The sequence below is a fragment of the Passer domesticus genome, chromosome 6 (assembly GCF_036417665.1).
Source record: "Passer domesticus isolate bPasDom1 chromosome 6, bPasDom1.hap1, whole genome shotgun sequence".
In the NCBI taxonomy this organism is placed as follows: Eukaryota; Metazoa; Chordata; class Aves; order Passeriformes; family Passeridae; genus Passer; species Passer domesticus.
This window is the reverse complement of record NC_087479.1, coordinates 37,087,444-37,111,942: the sequence shown is the minus strand read 5'-3', so window position 1 is coordinate 37,111,942 and position 24,499 is coordinate 37,087,444. Positions and strand designations below refer to the sequence as shown.

General features: G+C 42.0%; 2 protein-coding genes across 10 annotated transcripts in view; both read left to right on the top strand.

Moving 5' to 3' along the window:
- The window catches only part of MAPKBP1 (mitogen-activated protein kinase binding protein 1), a 95,386-nt gene extending 84,380 nt beyond the window's left edge, over nucleotides 1–11,006 (top strand). For 3 of the 5 annotated variants that reach the window (XM_064424602.1, XM_064424600.1, XM_064424601.1), the window contains 7 exons: nucleotides 889–1,034; nucleotides 1,441–1,611; nucleotides 2,508–2,586; nucleotides 4,123–4,433; nucleotides 5,231–6,292; nucleotides 9,477–9,562; nucleotides 10,579–11,006. In XM_064424602.1, coding sequence (XP_064280672.1) covers nucleotides 889–1,034; nucleotides 1,441–1,611; nucleotides 2,508–2,586; nucleotides 4,123–4,433; nucleotides 5,231–6,292; nucleotides 9,477–9,562; nucleotides 10,579–10,872 — 2,149 coding nt within the window. In that variant the 3' untranslated portion in view covers nucleotides 10,873–11,006. The remainder of the gene's footprint in view (nucleotides 1–888; nucleotides 1,035–1,440; nucleotides 1,612–2,507; nucleotides 2,587–4,122; nucleotides 4,434–5,230; nucleotides 6,293–9,476; nucleotides 9,563–10,578) is intronic. The other 2 variants (XM_064424603.1, XM_064424604.1) reach the window with 2 other exon arrangements.
- Nucleotides 11,007–14,980: 3,974 nt separating this feature from the next.
- JMJD7 (jumonji domain containing 7) lies at nucleotides 14,981–24,240 on the top strand. 5 transcript variants are annotated; one of them, XM_064424616.1, is made up of 8 exons: nucleotides 14,981–15,668; nucleotides 16,185–16,338; nucleotides 17,247–17,500; nucleotides 17,971–18,027; nucleotides 18,449–18,544; nucleotides 20,826–20,902; nucleotides 21,973–22,132; nucleotides 23,519–24,240. In XM_064424616.1, exons 1-8 carry the CDS (start codon nucleotides 15,602–15,604, stop codon nucleotides 23,605–23,607), a joined length of 954 nt encoding a protein of 317 aa, XP_064280686.1. In that variant the 5' UTR covers nucleotides 14,981–15,601; the 3' UTR covers nucleotides 23,608–24,240. The 5 variants fall into 5 exon arrangements, with proteins under 5 accessions (XP_064280686.1, XP_064280689.1, XP_064280688.1 ...); XM_064424619.1 differs by lacking the exon at nucleotides 23,519–24,240 and adding an exon at nucleotides 20,086–20,177; XM_064424618.1 differs by lacking the exon at nucleotides 23,519–24,240 and adding an exon at nucleotides 20,086–20,189.
- Nucleotides 24,241–24,499: the final 259 nt, after the last annotated feature.

Here is a 24,499-nt window from a genome sequence, read left to right as displayed (position 1 = left end):
GATTTTGCAGTTGAGGCTGCTAGGTTTTGCCTAGCTTATTTTTAATTTTTAATTCTGTGATAATAACATTTGGACAGAGTAGACCCATGTGCTGCTCCATCATGTAAGAAAGGGAGACCCTCTGGAGATGTTGGATACAGACTGGACATATGGCAATGTTTACAGTGTATGGGAGCTGCCAGGGGTAGTTGCCATTCGGTTCTGTTGATTGACTTCTGCATCCAACCTTGCCTTGGAGTACATTTGAAACCACAGTATTTCAAAAAGTGGAAAACAGAAGTCCTTAGGCATCAGGCAAAAGAACAGGGCTGGTGACATTTAACAAAATAAGATCAATGAAATTGCAACAGAAAACAGTAACCCTTTGATACAAGATTGTATTTTTGTATGATGTTCTTCAGTAAATTAGTCTTTCTCAAAGCCAGAATCTTGTGTATTTTGCATCACAGAATTTGCCCAAAGAAGGAGGTCATGAACATGGGAAAAAAGTGTATTAGAGCTTAAATCTATGGCAAACTAGAGTTTCTCTCCTGTAGGTGTAGGCCCAGTTTCACTTCCTTTTTCATCATGTAAACCTCTACATTTGTTCCTCACCTGTGCTGGAAATCAAGCCAGAGCAGAGTGCTGCTGGTGCCTGGTAATCATGGGAACTGACAACGCCTAGAAAATCAGACAGTCCCCTTGGGACTTCCATGTCCAAGCTTAATGAAATGCAAAAAATATACTGTATTATGATGACAGAAATAAACTTCTTTTTCTCTTTAAAGCCTTACATTTGTAATAAAAAGTTTTACTAACACAGGTAAGGCCTTATTAAAGTTAAAATGTGCTTCTTTACATGTAAACAAATACTTCTTCTAGTGCTGTATCTTCCTCTCTCTCTTGTAGTGAGTTCCAGGTAAAAGCATTGCCCCATGGGAAGCTCTGTAGAGGTTATCACAGTAATGGATGCCCAGACAAACACAGTCCAGACAGTGCCTGCTCTGTAGATTACAGCAGCAGTCGTCTGTCCAGCCCAGACCATCCGAATGAAGGTGAGATGCAAAGCCATTATAAATGTATTTATTTATACATGAGCTCTTAGGTCTGAGGTCACACTCCTTAGTCACACTGGTACTGCTGTACAGATTCGCTACAGCATTTGAACAGACACCTCAATAAAGCCACTGTAGAAGCAGGAGTGGGTGCACTTTACTTCTTTCCTTGTGCACCTTTGGCTTTCTCTTACCCTGCTAGCCAAAGAGGCAGGTTTAGTACTGATTATGCCATAGGCTATACTGTTTGTGAGATATGGTAGATTAGAGAATTACTGCACGTAATGCTGACTGACTTTAACATTGTAGGTTCAATTTAGCATCCTTGTCGATTTTTTTTTTAAATTTGGCTAATATTATTCTGATTTAGTTTTTACAGCACTAGGGATTTTTTGCCTTTTCCCAGATTCTGAAGGCACTGAACCTCTAAGTGTAGATGGTGTTTCAGACCTGGAGGGAGAAGAAGGAGAGGAGGATGTGGGTACTAGCATGCCTGAAGGAGAAATTCCTCAGATACCTGATCAGGAAAAGTTCCTCAAGGAGCATTTTGGGACCCTGAGCAACACCGATGGAAAAGGTACATCTCTGTTTTCAGTGGGAAGACTTTGTAAGGTCGCTCCTGATTTTTTCGCCTGTATGAACCAAAACAGGCTACAAGTTCTGCTAGGCTTTTATGGATGTGTGTATATGGGGAGAGGGGAAAAAATGGAAAACAATGTATGAGGCTTAAAGAAGAGTGACATCTGTTAACTTCATCGGTCTGTGTGTTAATTTGTATAGATGAGATTGGGCTCTGTGTCAGTTTGTGTTGAGTATTGTCCCTGGAATCCTAAAGAGCTGTTACATTGCTCCCGGACTGGTTTTGCCTGCTATAAAGGAAGGTACTGAGGGCGCGTTCACCCCCGCATAGGTGACACGCAGTGGCCTCTAGTGGTGCATCAAAGCATAGCCAGTGTCACAAAAGAAAAGGCTGAAAAGCTGGGTGGAGAGAGAGAATAAGAGGAGACATCAGAGTGGTAAAAGAGCTGGTTTGTCTTTATCCACCAACTCCAGAACAAAGCATATATTTTTAGAATTGATAATGGTTGCAGGCAGCAATATCTATGTGAGTTTTTCGGGTTCTTTTCTTTTCCTTTAATTTTTTTCCCCTTTTATTTTTTTCCTCTTTGATGGGCTTGTTTTCTGCTTCATGCCAGTGCCTCACAGTCCTATAGGCAGGATAGGACACAAAGGGAAGCAAAAAAGGAGGAGGCGTACCCTTAGGGAGAGTAGCAGCTTAAGGCAGAGTAATCTAAGTAGAATACTGAAGGCAAAGGAAATACAATTATTTTATTCTCTGTGGCTTTAGCTTAAAAAAATCCCCTTGGATGTCAAGGGAACACTTGATAGTCTCTATGACAAAAAAAAAATTTACAGAGAATGCTCTGTAAATAAACTGCTCATTTTTCTTTCTCCTTTAACCAAAATTTTTAGGTGGCTCATGTCGGAATCTGGAAAGAACTGAAACCCTCAGCATTTCCTCTCGCTTTCTCTCCCAGTCCCCGGCTCTCAGGTATGGCTCTGCTTGCTTTGAGTGTTTGTCTGTGTATTTATACTAATATGAGTAGGTCTCACGCTAGGTTCAGGGTGAAAATAGCTGAACAAACTTCTGGCTTTGGTGTGCCTAGGCACAGCAAAGTGTTAGCACAGCCCATGGCAGGCTGTTTGCAGACTTTTGTGATTTGGACAAGTTATCCTCAATCACTTTAGCTGTTCTATTTATTCTAATGTAACACTATTGTTTGTCCTTTCCCCTCTTTCAACAACGTGCTTAATTGTTTCATGATTAATGCCTTGGTTGATTAAGTTGGAGGAATCACTAATAATCTAATTTACTCTTCACTGTCTATGCTCTGTTTATTCTTTTGCATTTCATTCAGCTTGGACAATGAAAGTAGATTTGTCAACTTTTCCTTTGTTTTACAGTCCTTTCTTACTCATCTTTGTTTCTCGGTCCCATGCCTTCACAGGGTGTTCTGGTGTCTCACAAAAAGCCTCACAAGGATATTATTCTTCCAAAACCCCCTCAAACCTAAAGAACTCCAAAAGGCCTCTGCAAGCTGTTTTTCTTGTTATTAAAAAAAAAAATCCCAACAAAACAAATAAATTAAAAAAAATTAAAACTTGGTCAATCCTTTTGTTGATTTGAGTTCATAAATTTAAAAAAAAACCAAACAAATACTCCTGTATTCCTCTAAAATGACAACCTAAAAGCTCAAAGGAATTTCATTAAATAGGACAAAGCAGATTTGAATACACCTTCTGAGGTTCACCAGCTGTGTCCAGATTCAGCATGGTAGGGAGATTTGTTTGTTATTGCCATATTCAGCTGCTGATGCTGCTGTCAGAAGTGCTTCTTAGTCTGACTCATATATATTTGGGAAGAAAACCAATGGTAGCTGTTGTGTAAGCTTCTGGAGAGTTGCAGTGATGAGTGAAGGAAGTCACTGGTGCTCTAAAGATGTAACAGGGGAGGTAGTTTTTGATTATGTAAACCTCTGGGCTTTGAATCTGTTCAGCTGTTCAAACATGCCAGACAGGAAGTTGCCTCCTTTCTGAAGTAAGCCCACTGTGTTTGTCTGAAGTGGAGAGGAAATTAGGCTTTCCTCTTGGAGATACTGACCAGCTTTCCTAGTCATTATGCTTTCATAATGTTAGGAAAGCATATTTACTTCCTTTTAGGGTTATCTTAGAATTGAAAATATTTAAATTTTAGTAAGGTGAGCTGAGAGAAAAGACCTGACCTGACTTTGCCCAGTCTTTCCTGTGCCTGGAATTTTTCCTTCTCTTTTGTCTTCACTTTTTATGGTGTACTCCCTGGAAACAGCAACCTAATGCTATCTGTGATTGCACAGTCTCTAGTCAAATGCCTGAAGACCAGAGCTTGCAGGGTTGAGTAGAATTAAGTGGTAACAGCTTAGGGCATTTTTGACTCAAAGTCCAGACAGGGAGGAGTTCTTAATTCCAGAGAAACTTAATGCATGTTCCTGTCTATCCAGGGGAACACACTTACTTGTTTTAACTGGGATTTCTTTATTGTGTTCTTTAGACGATTGTCACTCTCTTCATCCAATCTGACACTGGTTTCAAAGCCCATCGAGCCACCAAGCCAGACCAGTCAGTTTACACCAAACCTGTTGAAAAATGACAGCAGCCATCCTGGTGAGGCATCGGAGAACAGCCAGCTCCTGGAGAATGTAAATTCAAATCGAGCTTCCTGTGTGCAGAAGAAGCGCAGATCGGCGTTGGAGCCCAGCAGAGCTGGTATGGCTCCTGGACGGGTTATTGCCTCCTTTCCAGAAGGCCCTGTGAATGCAGTCATGAGGAAGGCACAGTCAGTGCATGACCTCGTGCATGAGGGTAAGGACACACATTGGAATGATGGTATGAAGCCGAGAATGAAATGGGGACATCTGAGTGGAGGATTTAAATTAAGCTTGTCTTTCTGCATTCTGAGCTACGGGCTTTACATGTCTTCTAACTCCTAGCCTGTCAAGGGGAAATATTTTAAATATTATTAATTAAAATATGTTTTAATATTTTTTATTTGTAATGCAGATGCTTGTCTTCCAATTATCAGTCTCTGATACTTGTTTGGCATCTGTCGGAGGAACACTGGCAAGGGTGAAATGAAGCATTTGCAAAAATATTCTCTCTTGCTGTGGGTGGTTGCTCCAAGCTAAGACTGAAGCTTCCCAGGGTGGGGAGGAGAGAAAGAGTGAGGAGACAGTAACAGAGAGCTTATTGTATCCATGCCCACTGTGTGAAATAGCTCTATTTTTGAAACAAGTAACTTACTAACTGTTAATAAGTTTGTTTAAAAAAACAAAAAAGCCACCTACCTGATCACCACAACAGCATATATCAGTTTTTGCCTGCTTCTTCTGGCCTCTCTCTTAAGAGTCACAGTGGTCCAAGGTCTTCTGACCATAGACTTTATGAACAAATCTCTCTCATGAGGAAAGCAGCATTGAATGAGCAGGATGCGGGATGGCAAAAAAAGAAAGCTGTTGAGGCTTGGTGATAGTAACCTGAACTAGTAGTTATGTTTGTACACATCTCACAGGGGCTGAGCTGAGCCACGTTAAATTTCAGTTTAGGAATTCATTGCAGGCTCTTGTCTATTTTTGGTATGTTTATCTGTTTAATTTTCACAGATAAGGGTCCAGGAGTGATATCCTCTGCCAAGCAGCGTCCTCAGACTCTTTTGGTGGTTGAGAAGGATCCCAGACCTAACAATTGCAGGGTGTTATCAGCCAGTATGTTGAAGATGGATGGATCTGGTGCTCTGCTGGCCAAAGATGTCAGGGCTGCAAAACCAAAGTCCTACATGAACCCCACAACCAGCTTCCGGGCTAAGATGTCAAGGAGCATATCTGTAGGGGAAAATCTGTACCTTGGTTGCTCCACTGAAATGTTGACTGATGGGAGGACTAGTCCTCCAGTGACAGAGAAGACACAATTTAGTTCCACATCAGATGCTGAGAAGATTAAGCTGCCAGTGAAAGAAAATGTTCCAGTGAAACCTGCACTCCAGCCAGTTGTAAACTGCTCATCTCCCAAATCCTTTCACAGCAAGTTGGCATCATCAAACCGAGCACATCTGATTCTTGACATTCCCAAGCCATTGCCTGATAGACCCACACTGGCCTCCTTCTCACCCACTACCAAAACAAAAACACTGCTTGAGCCACCATCTCCACAGTCACCTGCTGGGGCCTCTAAAAAGAAACCCTCTTTTCCTGAGGTCCGAACCTCCAAGAGGGAGAATCAAACTGCTGGGTTTCTGGTTCCTGGTAGAGAGGTCTCAACAGGGCTTGCTAAGGAGACCCCAGTGGATTATCCAGTCTCAAGGACAGATTGCCAGGATGAGCCAGGGGTCACTAGTCTAAAACTGAGGGAAGTGTCAGAGGGCCAGCAGCTAAGATCTCCTGAGAGCACACTGCCCAGGGGCAGGGAGCGGATCAGCGGCATCGCCTGTGTGCTAGGCAGCCAACCTGGACTTTGCCCACTAGACCCCATCAGGCCCAGGTCTCCTACAGCTATAACTGCCCCGGCACAGGTCTCAGGTGTGCATGGATACCCATCTCTTATCTTCCCCCTTCTGTCTCCTGTCTTTGTGAACCGCCTCACGATCCCATCACATTTCTTTACGTCCAGCTTCTGGCCTGTCTCGTCCTGTCTGCACCTGTCTCGTTCCATAAACCATCCCCTCAATGGTGAGACACTTCTTCAATCTAACATCTTTTTCTCAATCTTTAGTTTCCATTTCCTCTGGGTCTTATGTCTGACAGTCCTTCTTAGCTGGTTTTGTAGACCTCAAAATTGTCATGATTTTAGTGATTTAGCTGTAAAATTGCCCATCAAACCTCAGGTTTGAAGGGCTCTTTGTGGTCAATGCTAAAAGCTGATATGCTGGGAATTTCCTGAAATGTGTAGGTCACATCCCTCACCCTCCTCTTGGAGCATATTTGGCCAGCAAATGAAGGTGTAGGTGAACATGTGCTAACAGAACCAAGCAAGCACAGATAATGATGACAGTGAAGTTATGCCAGGCAGCTCAAACTTTCCTTTGTTAATATGCAAGTGTGCAGGGTCCAGAAGGGTTTGGATACAGTTTTCTGCCATGAGATAAAGCTCATGCAAGTGAGCTCCTTGTTGTAACTACCTGTGAGTTCAAGCAGGTCTTTGTGTTGTTATCACTCTGCTTTGAAAACATGTCTGCAAACTGAATATGTGCAGGGTTTGAACATAAAAAATGTGTGGTTAATTTTTGAATTATCTCTAGTTTGGAGAAAAAGGTACAAAATCAAAAACTTTCACCTGCTGAAAACAGCTCTAAGATCTGTTACAGGTCTCAGTTTAAGGTAATTCAATCAAATGCAAAGTAGCAGATAAGTTCAAATTGAAGCAGAAATCCTGCCCTTCAAGGCAGGAAAACCTCCAGTGGCAGAGTTTGTGGCACTGTTTAGTTCCATATCATCTCCTGAGGTTTTTCTTTTGTGTCACAATCAGAAAGGAAATACACCTTTCTGAGTTGTACATTAGAAAGCTGAATGTTAACCACTGCACTGATAGCTTGTACCTTAAGGGGCTGTACAGCTTTTATCCCTTTGGTTATGTTGTTCTTACTCATATCTGAGAAGGGATAGCTCTGTAACCCTGTGATCAATTACCTTCTGTGGTGCCAGGCTGTGCACCATTCATCAGAATGGTGCAACACAATATGGTTAATCACAACATTTCTGCACCAAAACATTGCAGAAGGTTTAATCTGGTTTTGATGCACTGTTATTTTCTTTTTGCATTTCTAGAGGAATAAAAAACTTTAAGATTGAAGCACTATTATGTAAAACAGGAAATGTGATGTTTTGTCTAAGGGACCTGCAGTTATCATACTGTTGCTGCTCTGAAGAATAGTGAGTGCAACTGAAATTTTCAGACCCTCCCCCTGCAGGGGTGAGGTTTCTTCTAGCACCAGATGCAGCCTGAAGCTGTGAAATCACATTCTACAGCAGAATTGTTGTTGTCTGTGCTCTTTAGGCTGAGTTTTCTCTTCTAGATTTGCAAATGGTTTTTGGTCAGTTTGCAGAATTAACACAGCACAGAGAGAGAGCAAGTTTTTTTTTCAATATTGATTTTATTTTTTTAAAAACTCCCAAGACATAGCACACCCTGACAGAGTATTTAACAGTATCCTTTAGTGAGTTAGAGTGATACAGCACTGTGGATCACAATATTTTTTTTTTCTCAATAGGCAGCTGTCAGCCTTAAGCTTCTTGCAGACCACGTTTCCCAAATTTTTAGTAGTAGATGCTGGAAAAGCTGTTTAGATCCAAGTTGGCTATTGTTGTGAACAACTTACTGTGGCTTCTGGGAACCACAATGTGGCAGTTTAGATGAAAACTGCAGGGTTGATAGAGACTTGTTCTGCTTCTGACTTGCACTGCTACTTTGGATTTCCACTTATTTTTTCTGTCCTTCCATTCCCTGCTTGTATAACAGCTGCCAATAAAGAGACTTAATTGTTGTTATTAAAGCTTTTTGACATCTACAGTTAAAATGCTGTAGATGTGCTTAATACTGTTGCTGTGTTTAATATTCTCTGCTAGTTTCTGAAGAGCTCTGCTCTGCACACCCGAGAGGCAGAAAATGCCTATTACTTAAGCATTTATATCAGTTTTTGTGATCTTTCTCCTGACTGGAGCCTCCCAGAGCTGGAGACCAGCATAAAAACAATGATCAGAGGAGAAATTCAGAAAAGAGAAATGAGAAGAATCAGCTGGGTTTCAAACAAAAAGAGGGAATGAGGGGGGCAGAAATCAAGAATCTTGGATTGTACTGAAGCCCACTGTCCTCAGACTCCACGGGTGATTTAGGATCAAAGGATGCAGATGGAAGGATTTGTTCATGCCTCTTTGTTCTTTGTAGATGTTTTTGTTTGTGTATAATAGATGTTTTTCTAAGTGTATTTGTTTATGCATCATCTAGATGTATTAATAAAATTAGCTTAGGTCCTCTCCAGTCTGTTCAAAGATGTTCTTAGAATTGCAGAAATAACAATGCTAATGTGACAAAATTTTGGGCTTGGGTAACTAAAGAAAGTTGAATGTCCTTTGTCCAGACTTTTGCAAATTGAAGATTGTGTTTGTGAGTCTATGTCTTCGTTCTTGGTTTGTCTTAACTCATGAAAGTGTTTATTGTATAAATATTGCAGACCTTCCACACATGTTTTAGAGATAATACCTGGTGGGGACAGGCAGAAGATCTGTCCTTCAGCTGCTTGCTTTTATTTTTTAGTTTTGGATTATGGTGTTTCAGCAGTGTATGTCATGGGTTGCTCAGGAATGCAATTCTGTTCTAAGTTTGCTTGTCACAGCTCCTCTGGAGCTCAGTCCTCACTAGAGAACATTGCAATAATTCAGTATAATCTATCATCCTCTGTGCTTTTAATACACTGTGCAGAAGGATGTGTGAGGGGCAGCTTGTAGATTTCTAACTAGGTAGAAGCCAAATTAGAGGGCTTGGATCAGGCCCTCATGCCACTGGAAGCCCTCATACAAACATGGCTTTAATTGTAATTGGAAATCACATGGGTAATCTGTGACTGTAACAAAAATGTGCAATCTGAGGAAAAACATTGCTGACTTTGGAGAGTCCAAAGACTGGAAAAATAGGGGTGTTTGAAGCAAGCAGCATGTCTAGTTAGTGTGAAGGAAAGGTCATACAGAATGTGTCTATTGAATAATTTGCTCAAACCAGCCCTAAATATTGAATGACAAGTTGCGTGTGCATGGTCTTTCAGATATGCATTAAAAAACCTGTTTTCTTACCAAGCTGTGAGGTTTTGGGTAGTGGAATGTCTGTGCCTTACCTTGTGCTTTATGTTTTCCCCCCCTCCAGAGTCGGGCATCAGCATAGAGCAGTGTGAGCACGTGGTGTCTGAGCTCCAGCACAGCATGCGCAGAGCCCTTCACCTCTACCGCAGGGTGAGTGACTGAGTGACCTCACACGTGGACTCTGGTACAGTAGCTGGGCTTTACAGCCCACAGACATCTTACACAGAGTGCAAGTGCTTGCTGCCTCAAGGTGCTCTCTTGACTGTGTGTTCAGTGACACAATCTGCCTGGCTGTCCACTTGACTGCACCTTCAGGTTGAACCAGGGATGCAGGAGCTCCTGATTTCCAGCTCTTGGATTTTCCAGTGGTTTGCTATGGTACTCTGAGCAAATAGGCTAAACAGACTGAAATTAATTTATCTGTAAACTGAGGATAACAGTATGCTCTTTTTCAAAGGAGTATTAGGGAAATATTTAATGGTTATACAGTATTTCAGGGATATGAAATATTACAGTAGCTTTGAGTTTTCTTACCCCATCTGTTCTTTGTCTTTGATGCCTGGGAAAAGGATTAGCAAATGTGGGATACCATGGGAATTCAGCTGTGAGAAGAACATGCAGCTGTTCTCCTGTCCCTCTCACCTCCAAACCAGAGCTACATGCAGAGCAATATAACAGCTCTTTGTTTCTTTGCTTAGCACTGATCTGTCAGGTCTCCTGCAATGAGTGTGAGACTTTGATGGTGAACATCTGCCACGTGGTCCTCTGCAGCTCTGGCCACAGCACTTGCATAAGCTCTCTTACCTTGCTCTGTTCCTGGGACCAGCTGCATTTGGCAGACAGGAGGGACCAGTGACTGTGGCCTTGTGCTGCAGCTGGGAAACACAGTACCTCCTTAAGCCCACAATAAGGGGAACTCTGCCCAAAAATGTGCTTCCTATCTCTGACCTATTGGACTAATGCCTCTGGATTTTGTGCAACTAGGGAGTATTGGATGCATGTCCTGCTGTGTGTCTAAATGGGCAGTCTCAAATGTTGAAGAAAAGTAGCCTTGATTGGTCTTCAAGTCTTCATGGCTTTGCTTCCCTAAAGGGCTAAAATTACTTACTTGGTGCTCTACCTGAACCCCAAAGCATTCCTTGTTTTCCCTTCCTCTTTGTTTTCAGGTACTAAATGATATGGAATCTTCTACTGACAAAGATAAAATGGCAGGCCTCCTGACAGAAACATTCTCCTCAATGAAGAGAGAATTGGACTCTCTGAAGGATGCAGAAGAGCTTCCAAAAGACAAGGAGGCACTGGTGAAGCCACAAGATAACCCTAGCCCACTGAATGAGGGATGTGGTGCCAATCTACCGAGTCCCAAGAGCTTGGGAGACGAGCAGACACTCGCTTTGTTGGAACAGTACTCGGAGCTATTGCTGCAAGCTGTGGAACGACGCATGGACAAAAAACTCTAAGAGGGGTGGCTTTCAGGTGTTTGTGAATACACAGAAATAATCGCAAGAAGAGGACCACAAAGAGAGCTTCAGACCAATGCTACCATCAGCTGGTCTATGGCTGGTGGGGATACCTTTATAAATTGATTTCCTCAGGCTCCTGCAACTGACTTGTTCCAATTCTTAGCAATGTGCTGGCCACAGTTTTAATATTTGTTTCCCAATGGTCTTCAACTTCCTGTCTCTAAACAAAGTCTTGAAAGAGGAGTTTGGAGAAATTGCCTTTAAATTTCTTCATAGCCAGGAGGTCAGGATGTTTGACACCTAAAAATACAAAGAAAATCCAGTTTATCCAAGAAATTCTGAACTGCTGACTAAAAGCAAAGGTCCATGTGAAGCCAACCCCTTCCTCTCCAAGACTTCATGAGAATCAAGAATCAGACTTTTTATGGGTTTATTTATTAATTTATTTCTCTTGACTGTTGCTCTATGCCACATTTGTGGCTGTTACCTTTGTCCTTTAAAAAAAACTGTCAATCCCTTTGCCATATCCCAGCGAGAAACAATCTCTGTATTATAAATCCCCAACAGGGAGACAGGCTGGAGTGTCTGTGCAATTAATGAACTGTTCTCTGCTTAGATCTTGCCTTGCTGTTCTTGCTTTTTCTGCCTTAGTTTTGTTCCCTGCAGTAATCCTGCTGTTGTTATGACAACCCTGTCTGCTTTGCTATTGTGTCAAGACAGTCCTCACACTGTATTTTATCTGCATTCACCTCCAGGGAAAGGCTCTGTATCCCTTGGGCTGTGCTTTTGAGATTACTTTATGAATCATAGTGGTGTTTTTAATCCAGAATTTGAATACTTCAGACTGGGTTTTCTGCAGACATTTTAAAAATTGGATTTGGATACAATACGAAAGTTTGTTTCAGCCAGCTTTCTTGATTAGGAATTGGATGTTGACTTTGTTATGATTTATTTTTGGAGAAGTGACATGGAAAAGCTGGTTTCCACCTCATATAGTGTCACTATGGGTTAGATGATCTTCAGTGCCATGGCTCATCTGTGTCATTTGTTCACTGTGATAGGAAACTCTTTTCTCCTTGCATTTACGTGAAAACAGAGTACTTACATCCCAAGAAAGCTGGGATTCTTTTACATTTTGTAAAGCTGTTTCAAATCCCCTCACAAAATTATTTCCTAAGAACTTCAAATGAGATATTTTGGGGTGCAATGACCACCATTTCCCCTGCCTCTAGCCTCTTTGCTTTTCATGAATTTCTGCTCTGAGAAACAGCATCTTTTCTTCTTGCATTTGGATGTGCAATATTCTTCTTGCCCTGTGGAGTTTCTCTAAACCCATGCTAACCTGTGTCTGTTGTGGCTTGAAATTGTCCAGCGATGTTTTTTAGGTCAATGATATAAGCTAAGAATAACAATTTTAAACCAATGAAATTCTTCAGCACCTTCCCCCTTACTCCCGCTCCTTTCAACAACAGGGGAAAATACACAAAGTGTTTTATTTCTTGCATCTCCAGTCAGTCTTGCATTTATTCTAAGACAGCACAGTGTAATCTGAGTTCATAAAATTAATGCAAGCAACAAGAATTTGATGAGAGAGAGACTGCTAGCATCTGTGGAAGTCATTCAGAGGCTGCATCACTTGGTTACAGAGGTTACAGGGTGGAAGCAGGTTTTTTTTTCATTTTACTGTCCTGGCTGCTGTTTCTCTGAAACCCTGTAGCACTTGGAAATGTGGACTGTTGACTTCTCTGTCTTTCTGTGATGGCAGACCTGCGGTGCAGCCTTTTTTCTGTTGGTCTGGCCAGACTGGCACAGGAAAAGCTGTTTCTCCTGAGTAACTCTAGGGCTGAATAATCTGCAGTTCTGTCTCTCCTCTAACAGGTTTGCTGCCTGATCACTGCTGAGTGCTTCAGGACATGGCAGTATGGGAAACATTTTGAGAGCTTTCCAGCTCCTTCTGCCTGTAATTGAAATCTGCCTAATCATGTTTCAGGTGTTCTTGCTAACCTTTCCTTCCATGGGCTTGTACTGAAACTTTAAAGGGGTTATTTTTGAGTCCTGTCTCTGCACTGTATTCTGCTGAATCAGCTGGTGTGCTTGGTCCCATGGGCAGCTTCTCTTGCACAGACAGGTTTTGCAAAGGAAGGTGAGTTGGAAACCAGAGAGGAAGTTTCTGGCAGTGAAAAGGTGAGCTGGAGATGCCATGAGTGGAATGTGTGATAACAGTCATGTTGGGTCTGTGATGGCAGTTAGTGTGGGTCAAGCTTGCTTTTGAGGTGACCGATTCCTCCACTTTCAGACTGTGAACATATGTCCTAGTATACAGGGAATTTCTTGCTGTACTGGGGCCACAAGACACTCAGGAAATATAGCAGCCCCTTGAACCCAGGTATATTTTGGTACTGTTGATAATGGTTTGAGGGTCCTTTATATTACTTCCTTGTGCAATTTTATATCATTTTATTAGTTAAACATTGAGGTAGTCACAAAAAGCTCAGAGATGATACAGAAGAGCTGAGTGGTGAGAATGAAATTACCATGAAAGTAAAGGGCAACAACCAGCAAAGCTGGCATAGAGATATGAAACAATGCTCCTTGGAAATAAGTTGTGTGAAGCAAATGTGATTTTTAAGCTGATCAGAGTGGGTTTTGTTTCCTGGAATGGATTTTACTTGGAGTCATAGCTGTATACAGAAAACCAGAGGTAAAATCTGATTAGAATGATGGCGAGAAAAGCGTTGGGCAAGTAGATCAGTTGGAGAATGGTTGTGTAGTTTAAAATAAATTTAGAATAGTGTATGTAGGAGACTCAGGAAAACAGTAGAAGTAGAGATGGTCTTGGTCTGAAGAACACCAATTGGCCAATACCTGTGAATGATGCAATACCGAAAGGCTTCAGGAAAGTAGATCTAGGACTTGGAGATGGTGATCTGTAATTGAAGGATGAATGGGAAGGAGTTTGTTTTTAAATATGTTCTATTAAGCCTCTTGCTTCTTCTCTTGCATCTGTTCTCTAAGCAACTATTTTTTTTTTCTTAAATGGCAAAGTCCTGAGCTTCTTGTTCAAGGCTTTGATGTTTTGAATTGATTAGAAGCCCAGTAAAGGATATGCTGGTGCCACAAGTTTGTTGCTGAGAGGGGTGAGGGGATAGTGTTGCTCTTTATAATTTAAGACTGATCTAACTAATTGTTCCCTGCTAACTTCCTATTGCTGGCAGTAGGAAATATTCCTAAAACCTCTAGTTTACAGAACAAAAAGAGCATAAATGCATTGCATTTGCACCTTGTGAACGTTTCACTGCAGGCTGTCCATTGGGCCAGGTAGAGAAATAATGAATGGTAATTGCCTGGGAAGTCAAGAGGCTTGTCAGAGGAGGCAATAAATTTGAGTCTATCCCTCTTAATGGTTTGTGATCCCTCTTACTGATTTGTGTGGGTGTTAGCATAGGCACAGCAAGATACCTGTATTATGATAAGTTGTTTAACATAAAGCCTGAAAAAATAATTTGGATCTACCTATCCTCTTTACATATATTTTCCCCTCTTCAACCCAACATTCCTGGTCCAAATGAGAAGTTTTAGGTTTCTTTTCCATCTTGCAAATAGTACTGCTTTGCCTGTGGACCCCCTCAGTTTGTTTAAGGGCTCTCTTGAACTGGGACAGTAGGAGGCTGCGACCTGGAAGGGCAGCAAACTGTTGTATTTCCTGCTGCAAGCAGGTAACACCTTCCTCCTCCCCATCGCTCAGCAGCACTCAGGAGCTGTGTATGGGAGTCCACCTTTCTTCCACCTCCTCTCTCAGGTTGTCCTCTCCTTTCCATGCCACCTCCCAGGTGGTGACTGGGGCATGGCCTTACAGCAGCCCCCTCTCCAGCCCACCCATTTTGCAGACTTCATCATGACTCAGAGGAATTGGGACGTTTCTTTCTGGGAGTAGAAACATACCAACTTAATTTTTTAAGAAGAACGAATATGTATATAATTATATATAAGAGAAAAAAAAGAAGTGCAGGTATTTAAACACCCTAAATTCATGCATGTATACAGTGTCTTCCCCCCAGCCCGTTGGATGTGTAGTATCCAGGACAGTAAGTGACAAAAACCTCATTGAAATGGTAGACAGGTCTTCTAGCAGCCCCCGAGAGAGCAGGTGGTTCCTTCTCTGGGTAGGTCGGGCGTGTCCCGTTTCAGATCTGCGTGTGAAGGACGCGGGGCGGCTGCGGCCGTGTTCGTGCCACACGGGGCCACGCGCGGGGCACCCGCCTTCGGAACAAGCCGTGAGCTCCGGGCAGGCACTGCTCACCCCGTGCCCCTTCCTGCACTGCCTTTCCCTTCACTCCTTTGAAACACAAACAAAAAACCTTCCTGCTTTATTTATAAATGCGTGTTTTTATACTTTCGGCTATAGGTAAAATAATACTTTGTCTTTTTTTTAATTATTATTTGGGAAACGAATTAAAAATTCCTTTTGTTGGTTGGTTTTTGTTGTTGTTGTTGTTTTGGGGTTTTTTCTTTCTTATTTTTTTCCTTTTTTTTTTTTTTTTTTTTTTTTGCACTGTGAGGCTCCCCGGGAGCTGTTTTTAACTCTGTATCCATTTGTACTTGGTGTCTTAAACTGTTTCAATAAAAACGTGACCATTTGTTACCGAGCTGCGCGGCTCACTCGGGACCCGCGCCCGCGGTTCGGTTTCCGGGGGAAGGGGCGGGCGCGGGCGGGGCCGGGCCGTGCATGGCGGAGGGCGCGGCGCTGCGGGCCGTGAGGGGCTGCCTGGCCGCCTTCCCGCGGGAGGCCCGCGGTGAGCGCCGGAGCGGGGCGGGGGAGGCCGCGGTGATCCCGCCCGGGGCGGGCAGTGGTGCTGGGCCGGCCCCGGGGCCCGGCCTGCCCGGTGCGTGGGGCCATCAGCGGCACTCGCTGTGCTGCCGGCATGTGGCGGTTCCGAAGTCAGGGGGAAGCAGAAAGGCCCCGGCAAGAAGAAAGCAAAACTCTAGAAAACGGTCCTTTAATGGTTGTTTTTTTGTGTGTAAAGTAGCAAAACAAAGCACTATTCCAGCTTCCATAAAATCATCCTGTGGTATCACCTCTGTGTAGGAGGTGCGCTTCCTGTGGCATAGGCCCTTTATCCTCAGGTGCTGGCATGAGGTTTCCAACTGCCTCTGAAACTGTCCTAACACACCGGGTTTTATCAGAGGCATTCTGGATGCGTGGGGAGCACTGCCTGGTGTCAGCGTGGTGAGGCACCTGAGCCTGTGTGCTGGCAGGAGCTGCTTGTCCCGGGGTGCTGAGTAACACTGTTTATTGTTTGCCTGGACAGAGCTGGGCTGGCCGGAGTCCGTACCCTATCTTGATAGGCCTCCGTCCCCGCTGGAGTTCTATCGAGAGTGGGTGAGTCCCAATAAACCCTGTGTAATTCGCAACGCCATCAGCCACTGGCCGGCTCTGAAGAAATGGACCTCAGCGTACCTCAGGTATGAGTGAGCTGTGGAGCAGGACTGGTGTTCAGTTTTGGGTGACCTCACCAAAAACCCCCTGGTTAATCTTTGCTCTTATTCGTAAGATTAGCCCAGATTCCTTCCTGGTTCTGCATGAAGGTGCTCAGTCTTCCCAAAGTCAGGTGTAAGTGTGTTCCTTGCACACACAGCGCCCTCCCAGCTCTGATGCAGCCAGAAGCATGGGTGTTGTGGCTGTCTGCTGCCAACAGACTCAGGCTATTGAAGCCCACACAGCTGGAGTGGGGCTATAATGCTGTAAGAACAGACTGACTTGTTTGTGACTGAGCATACCTTGTTTTCTTCAAAAAACTAAAGGATGAGCATTTTAACAATGACTGAAATTTTAATGAAAAGTCCTCTTTTAAAAGAGAATTTGTGGTTACACCTAGTATCTGTGGGTCAGATCTAATTCTGTGGGGTTTAAAGCTAAATATCTTATGGAAGTAAGGATTGTTAGCCTCATGGGTTGTGCATCTATCAGTTTCTTTCCACCCCTTCTGCCTGCTCAGTTGCTTTTGAACATGTGAACCCTTGGATTTGTCTGAGTTTAACAGCCACAATAATATTAAGTTCTGCCATGATTGGTGAAAAGAAGTGGCCAAAGAGGACCCTCTGCATGGAGGAAAAGCAAGATCCCTTGTGAACTGTCCTGTTAGAGAATTCAGAGAGGAAAATGAAACTAGAGTTTCCTTGACTGCAGGAAGCAATTGGAGCGGAATGTCGGAGTCCTTACCAGATAGCAGAAAATCTAATCTAGATACACCCATCCATGGAAAGACAGGCATCTTATTTTTGCTGTGCTTTAAACATGTTTTCAAAATAACCAGTATGTAATATAAGAGCTAATTGCTGGCCTGGATATAAACCTTTGATTTGTTTTGCAGGGAGGTGGTAGGTCCCAAGGTGGTGAGTGTGGCAGTGACACCAAATGGTTATGCAGATGCAGTGTTTCAGGACCGTTTTGTCATGCCAGAGGAGCGCCAAATGCCTTTCATGGACTTCCTGGACATTGTGGAGAAGAAAGTGACCTCTCCCAACGTATTCTATGTGCAGAAGCAGTGCTCAAACCTCACTGAGGAGTTCCCTGAACTTGTCTGTGATGTGCAGCCTGACATACCATGGATGAGCGAGGCACTGGGTAAACCCTTAATCTCTCATATTTAGTAAATATTTTGCATGGAGCTTTAAAACAATCATACACATTTAAAACAATTCATTGCATGGTGAATGCTTGTTCTCTTTCTGAATGCCACAGCTCAGTTTGGTTTCATCCTCTTAGAAAGCAGAAGTGGTAAAATACCTAATAGAGTAATCCAAGTTTTGGGGTTGAGTTTCTCTGAAACCAGTATCTCTGTTGTGTATTGGGACCCTCACAACTGAAAAGAGGTTGTGTAATGCTTCGTTACATTGACTGGCTTTTCTTTGATCTAGAGTCATGTTTTGGCTTAGTGTTTGCAATGTAGAAGGAGGTTGCTGTTGTTCACAGGGTGCTATTTGCAATGAAATCTGTCATAGTTATGAAGGAAGTTATAGGACACAATTTGGCAGAAAATTATTTGAAATTATAGTTTGTTGTTGTCATCATATTTCTTTTTCCTAACCATACAGGGAAGAAGCCTGATGCTGTGAATTTCTGGCTTGGGGAGTCAGCTGCTGTGACATCTTGTACGTATCCTATGGCAGTGTAAATCTTCTGGTGATTTCAGCGCAAGTTTAAGCTGGCTTGTTTTGACTGAGTGGCTCAGGAGAATGATGGTTTTTCTGAAAAGGCAGTTCTATTTTAACATGCTTTTTTGCATGCTTTATTCTGCCCTTCTGCAGTGCCCTACTGCTGTGTCTCTGGGTGCATCTACCTGGCATTGTGTCAGGCAAGGCACTGACAATTTGCTTCATTGAATGCCTTTGCTACAGCATGATATTGTGACTTTTCCACTGGCTGCAAGAGGAAGAAGCAGTCTGATTATAATAGGGAAAGCTGATACTTTCAGTTTACTGTAATTTCTGCTGCAGATAAGGAAATAGCTATGATATGCTGTCTTTCTCCCCATTTCTCTTTTTATTTTTTTTATTTTTTTTTCAATCCTAGTACATAAAGATCATTATGAGAACTTGTACTGTGTAGTGTCTGGAGAGAAATATTTTCTACTGCATCCACCAAGTGACCGTCCCTTCATCCCATATGGTACATCGTTTTGCTGTGCAGTGTGTCTGAAGGTTGGAAGGAGGACAGACTAAAACACTGAAAGATGTGAAAAAAGAAAGCAGTGGTAACATTTTGATGTTAATGCAGTGTTAAGCTTTTCAGTGAACAAAAATCTCTTCTACTTCATGCTGCAGGTAGTTTGTAATACAGATGTTATTTTGAGACCAGGTTTTCCAGTCCAGGAAAGTAATGAGGTCATTGGTTCACTCATCTTGAGTCCTGTGTCCAGTTGTGGGCCACTCAGTTCAGGTAGGACATTTAGATACTGAAGCAAGGAAAGAGAAGGGCATTAAAGCTGGTGAAGGTTCCAGAGGGTAATTCCTATGAGGAGCAGCTGAGGGAGCTGGGTTTTTTTTAGCCTGGAGAAAAGGAGGCTCAGGGGGGAACTTACGACTCTCTAGAGCTCCTGGAAAAGAGGTTGTACCTAGATGGGGGTCAGGCTCTTTTCCCAGGCAACCAGTGACAGAAGGAGAGGTAATGGTCTCAAGTTGTGCCCAGGGGAGGTTTAGATTTGACATGGGGAGGAATTTCTTCACATAAATATGCTTAGGTATTGAAATGGACTGTCCAGGGGAGTGGTGAAGTCATGTGCCTGGAGGTGATTTAGGAAAGACTGGATGTGGCACTTAGTGCCATGGTTTAGTTGACAAGGTGGTGTTCAGTCATAGCTTGGACTTGATGATTTCAGGTGATCTCAGATCTTATCTCTTGATGTCTTTTCCAACCTAATTGATTTTGTGATACTTGTGGCAGTCTCTTCAGCTTTAGAATGTTTAAATTATTTAATTATATGGTCAGTGTTGCAGCATGTCATCTTTGTTGTTTTGCAGGTTTGGATTCTGCCTACCTACTTTTCTCTAGGGAAAAAAAAAGCCAGGAAGCTAAAATATTACTTGTATTTTAATGAAATATTCAAGCTACTAACTGACTCTCTGAAAACTGAGAAATGAAGAAAGAGATTCTTATGGCAGCATTGCTTCACACTGCCTGTTTTCTGTTTCTTTATGTGGCTTGCCTATGTGCACTGCAGTCGTTACTGTTGTAGTGTCATCTAAAAGACAGACAGCTTAACTTTATACCTCATAAGATTGAATTTCCCCATTCCTTAGCTTTCAAACCATCAGAATAAGTGAATGCAGAGTGCTCTATGATGGAAATAAAATTTTGGCTAGATGTGTGCTGTTACAATGTTTTATTTATACTGTTTTTATTTTGCTTACAAACTTGAAGTCATAGAATCACTTGAAGTCATAGAATGGTTTGGGTTGGAAGGGACCTTGAGGAACATTGACTCAATGCCCCTGCCATTCAGTAGACCAAATTACTCAAAACTCCATGGAGCCTGACCTTGAACACTTCCAGGGACAGGGCATCCACAACTTCTCTGGGCAACCTGTTCCAGTGCCTCATGACCTTCATTGTTAAAAAATTCTTCCTTGTATATAATCTAAATCTACCCTGTCTCAGTTTGATATCATTAACCCTTGTCTTGGCCTTGGTAAAGTCCTCTGTCTTATAAGCCCTTTTTAGGTACTGGAAGGCCACAGTGAGGTTTCCCCAGCACTCTCTCTTCTCCAGGCTGAACAACCCCATCTCAGCCTTTTTTGGACAGGTGTTGTTTTATGTATGTGAATGTATGAAATATATGTGTGTTATAGGAGTCCTGATTTGTAAAACAAGTTACTGTTAAAGCATAGAACAGAGATAATGCTTACATTTCATAGTGTGTGGTAAAAAGAGAATTCCATCTTTTTGAGCATTAGGTTAATTAATGGAGAGAAACTGTCTCAAGGGAGGACTTAGAAAACCACATGTGCTGGAGCAATGAAAGAAAAGCAACCAGCAGTATCTGAAGTAATTGATGAGCCCTGTCAATTAAAATTAGAAATGAAAGGCTGGCCACAAGTCACTAATAATCCTGTGAGTGCTTCTTTGGTAGACTGACCTAGGATAGAACACTCAACTATAGAATGATGTGTAAGTCAGGGGTGCATTTATGCCTTCTGGAAATGAAAGAAAACAGTTACTGGAACAAAATAGGACTGGGATACAAATGGGCTTGGAGGAGAATAAGTATTATTCAGACTGACTGAAAAAAAAGTATATTAAAAACTGGATAAAATTTGAAATGGAAAAAGGGAAGAGTAGTGAGTACAGTAAGTTGAAAGTGGTTTTGTCTTAATTTTTCTTGGTGAAAGTGTGACATGCACTGCCATTAGGTTCTCTGAATTGTGTAATTTAATTCTTTCTCTGATTCCAGAGCTCTATCAGCCAGCAACCTACCACATATCAGAAGATGGTTCATTTGAAATTGTGGATGAGAAGAATGCAGAGAAGGTAAAAAGTTTATAGAGAATGCAGTTAATACGGTAGGGAGAATTTGGGGCATTGCTAAGCCCTCAAACTCAGCATATTGATTGATATTTAGAAATCCTTCATTACTGGAAAGAGAATGCCCAGATATTTCACTTGTATTTTACTATTTGCAAAGGATACCCAGCTTCCAGAAAAATCTTTACTGCACACCTGAAACAATTAATACAATTGTTGCCTTGCACCAGACTTCAATAGATCCACTAAAGAAATTTTGCATGTGTTGACAAGAAGGGAATTGATTTCATTTTGCCTGAAATAGACCCTTCTACATTCACTTACTTTTGGCACTCTACTCATGTCCACAGTAGTATCACCCAGTGCAATAAAACATACCTGTCTGAATGAACAAGTTGTATTTTCTTAGTAGCAGCAATATTTATTTGATTAAAATGTTTAGATCTGGAGTCACTTTACAAGTCTCAGTAGAATCTCAATCCCTTGCCTTTTGCCTCTGCGAAGTGTGAGTAATGTTACAACAGAACTTGAATTGGGGCTTGTTCTCTGTTTCCAGACTGGTGCTCATGGAATCTCATTCCTGTAATGCAGCAAGGTTGGAATGCCGAGGTTTATAATTCTGTAGGGCAGAGAAAGAATTAATGCAGGCAAGAGGGACTTCCCAGAAAGGAGGGATGTTTCAGCTGCTGGGAGTAAAAATTACACCAGAGACCCTAAGAAGAAGAAGAAAGGAATTTCTAAAAAGAGTGCTGCAGATAAAGTATTTAAGTACTGAATGGAGGAAGAACAAGCAACTGAAAGGGCTGGAGGTGTTTTGAAAGTATGCCATGAGACTGCAGTTTCATGGATGATATTTATTGCCTTTTCTCTGATTAGAAATGCATCACCGAAGGAGGCACATCTTTGCATCCTTGACCTATTCCCAATTGAATGTGGAAAGCTGTGTAGCTTACATGTTTTGCTAGACCAAGTACATGTTGTGTAACCTAGTGAGTTTGATTATCAGTTGTTTTTCTGGAAGCTTGCTGGAATTTTTTGCCAGGGTCAGTACCATATACACACTCTTTTGCCTTTAGGTGCCCTGGATCCCTCTGGACCCCTTGAAACCAGATCTAGAACTGTATCCAGAGTATGCTCAGGCAAAACCTTTGCAGTGTACAGTGAAAGCTGGTGAGATGTTATATCTGCCTTCTCTCTGGTTCCATCATGTTCAGCAATCTCATGGCTGCATTGCAGGTAAAACAGACAGTATTTCCAGATACATTTTTGAACTGTGGTGGGTGTTTAGCTAGATATCCCACCAAAGCACAGTGGGAGCAAAAGTTCCTTTAAGGTTATCTGCCTCTCTGCAGGAGGGAATAACAATCTTGACAAGAAGCCATGGGGCTACCTCCTTGCAGCCTGTTTTAGTTATAATTCATAGCTTTGTTTTTACAAGATGGAAGATACTCTGTTTTCATAGGAGCTGAAATCTGCTTTGACCCAGTCTCTTACCTTGCTAATAAGGTTGTGTTTGTGTTACTGTTCCCCTGCACTTACCAAAAGTCTTGTCATCGCTTTCTTTGTAGGATTTATCATCATTTCTCTATTTCTTTTTTTTCTTCTCTCCTCAAGTGAATTCCAGAATTTCCATCAGTGCTCATTTGGTACATATGGAGGGGTGGGGATGGTGCAAGGCATTATTGTTATGTTGTGCAAGTTTTGCAAGGTTTGAGGAAGAGACTTTTGCTGGAATTTTTGCTTGTCCTTTGTCTGGAATAATCATAATAATGCTGTTCAAGAAAAAAGTATTTTGAGCAGCATAACATTAGTATTTGTATAACACTGCAAATATTTGCAAGCCCTTTTTTCAGTTCTTGTGATTCTGTGATAAAAAGATGATTTAGTAGTAAAGCAGTAATTGTTTTTTCCAGTGCTGCTGTATCAGACCTTAAAGATTTTTTTGAAAAAGTAGAGTTGTTTCCAGCTGCAAGCCCCTGGCTACTTTTTTTTCTCTGTTTAGCAGAAATATCAAAGAGTTTGAGTTTATTTGTCCTTTAGTCTGTTAACTGCAGTACAGTCTGTATACACTTGAAAAATCAATATTCTCTGTGTCTGGTCCAGTGAATATCTGAGGCTAGAGCATATCCTCCTCCAAGAAGCATTGGTATAATATTACCATGTGTGGCTTAATTTTCCTAGGAGACATACCCCAAAATTAGCAAGGGAAGCAGAATTAAAGCACTGTCTGATTGATGACCACTGTGAAGTAGTGATGAATTTGCCATCCTTTGCTACACAGGAAGAAAGGTTCCCATCCAGATATTAAACTTTGCAGTTTGGTATTTTTTGTCTAAATAGAAACATACTGTTCGTAAGCTACTGTTTTGCCATCTTCTGTTCCAATGAATCTCCAGTACAGAGTCTGAAGTTGGTTTGGGTTAAGACACAGTTGCATTGGCAACACTTTTGAATAACTCCATTTTTATTTTTAGCTGTAGTCAGAGATTTGCTCATTTCAAAGTTTAGTCAGTAATAAGGAAAAGCCTGTACTACCTGAACTGTGTAAAGCAGTCTATGAACACATTCGTAAATCATTGCATTCTAGCCTTAAAATGTTTTTCCCTTTACTTGTCTCCTCAGTGAATTATTGGTATGACATGGAATATGACATTAAGTACAGCTATTATCAACTACTAGATTGTCTCACAAAAGCTGTGAAAATGCTATAGCAAAGGTGGGAGACTCGAGCCTGTGATGAGCCTGTGATGTCTGTTTCTGATGTGATGCAATCATCAGCGTCTGTGACTGGAGTACAAACGTGATTCCTGAAAAAGGATCTGAACATTAAATTATGGTCAACAATGCCTGCTGAACACATCATGGCCATTTTTCTTGATTTCAGAGTCCAGAGCAATTGGTCGGATTTTTTGGCCTATAAGTAGAACTTTGATTTTTAGGCCTTTGCATGTTGCCTTGGTGATGGTGAGAAAAATAGAATGTGAATGGAGACAATCCAGGTTTTGAAAATCCCAAACCAGAAGCCCTGACTGTTCAGATCTACAGATGGTTTTCATTACAACCCAAGTGGACAAGGAAGGATCTGCTCTATGCATCAGGCTGCAACAGTCCAATGTATGCATTCTGCTTAAGGCAAAAGTCTGTCCTGTTGTAATTCTTTAAGTTCAGTGGCTGTGATGTTTTGATGGTGAGAAGCTACAATTTCTGCAATAAATAGGTCAGTTTAAAGCTTATTTCTGTACTAATTTACTTTTTTCCCTAAGTAAACAATGGCTGAAGGACATCTAGGGGGACATGCAAAAGTCAATGTTGGCTATTTTCCAATAAAAAGCTACACATTTTTAGTGCTGTTTTTTATTTATTTTCACTGTTGTATTTAAACATAACTGCATTCTCTTACATCCTGAGGGATGATTTTAAGAGTTGCTCTGCCAGAGCTGCAGTCAATGTGCATATCATCTCTGGTCTCATGGCATGAGGTGTGATTCTGCAGCTTGCAAGCTCACTGATTGTTTCATTCCTTTGCCATTAATTGCTGCTTAGTGCATGGTCAGGCAAGTTGTTATGGTTCAAACAGCCATAATTCCCATTTTGTTTCCACAG

Bases quoted from the DNA above. Each gene is read 5' to 3' on its own strand.
- JMJD7 (XM_064424616.1), top strand. From the start codon at position 15,602: ATGGCGGAGGGCGCGGCGCTGCGGGCCGTGAGGGGCTGCCTGGCCGCC. The intron at 16,339-17,246 runs GTATGAGTGAGC...TTTGTTTTGCAG, and splicing joins TGGACCTCAGCGTACCTCAG to GGAGGTGGTAGGTCCCAAGG. The intron at 18,028-18,448 runs GTACGTATCCTA...TTTCAATCCTAG, and splicing joins GTCAGCTGCTGTGACATCTT to TACATAAAGATCATTATGAG.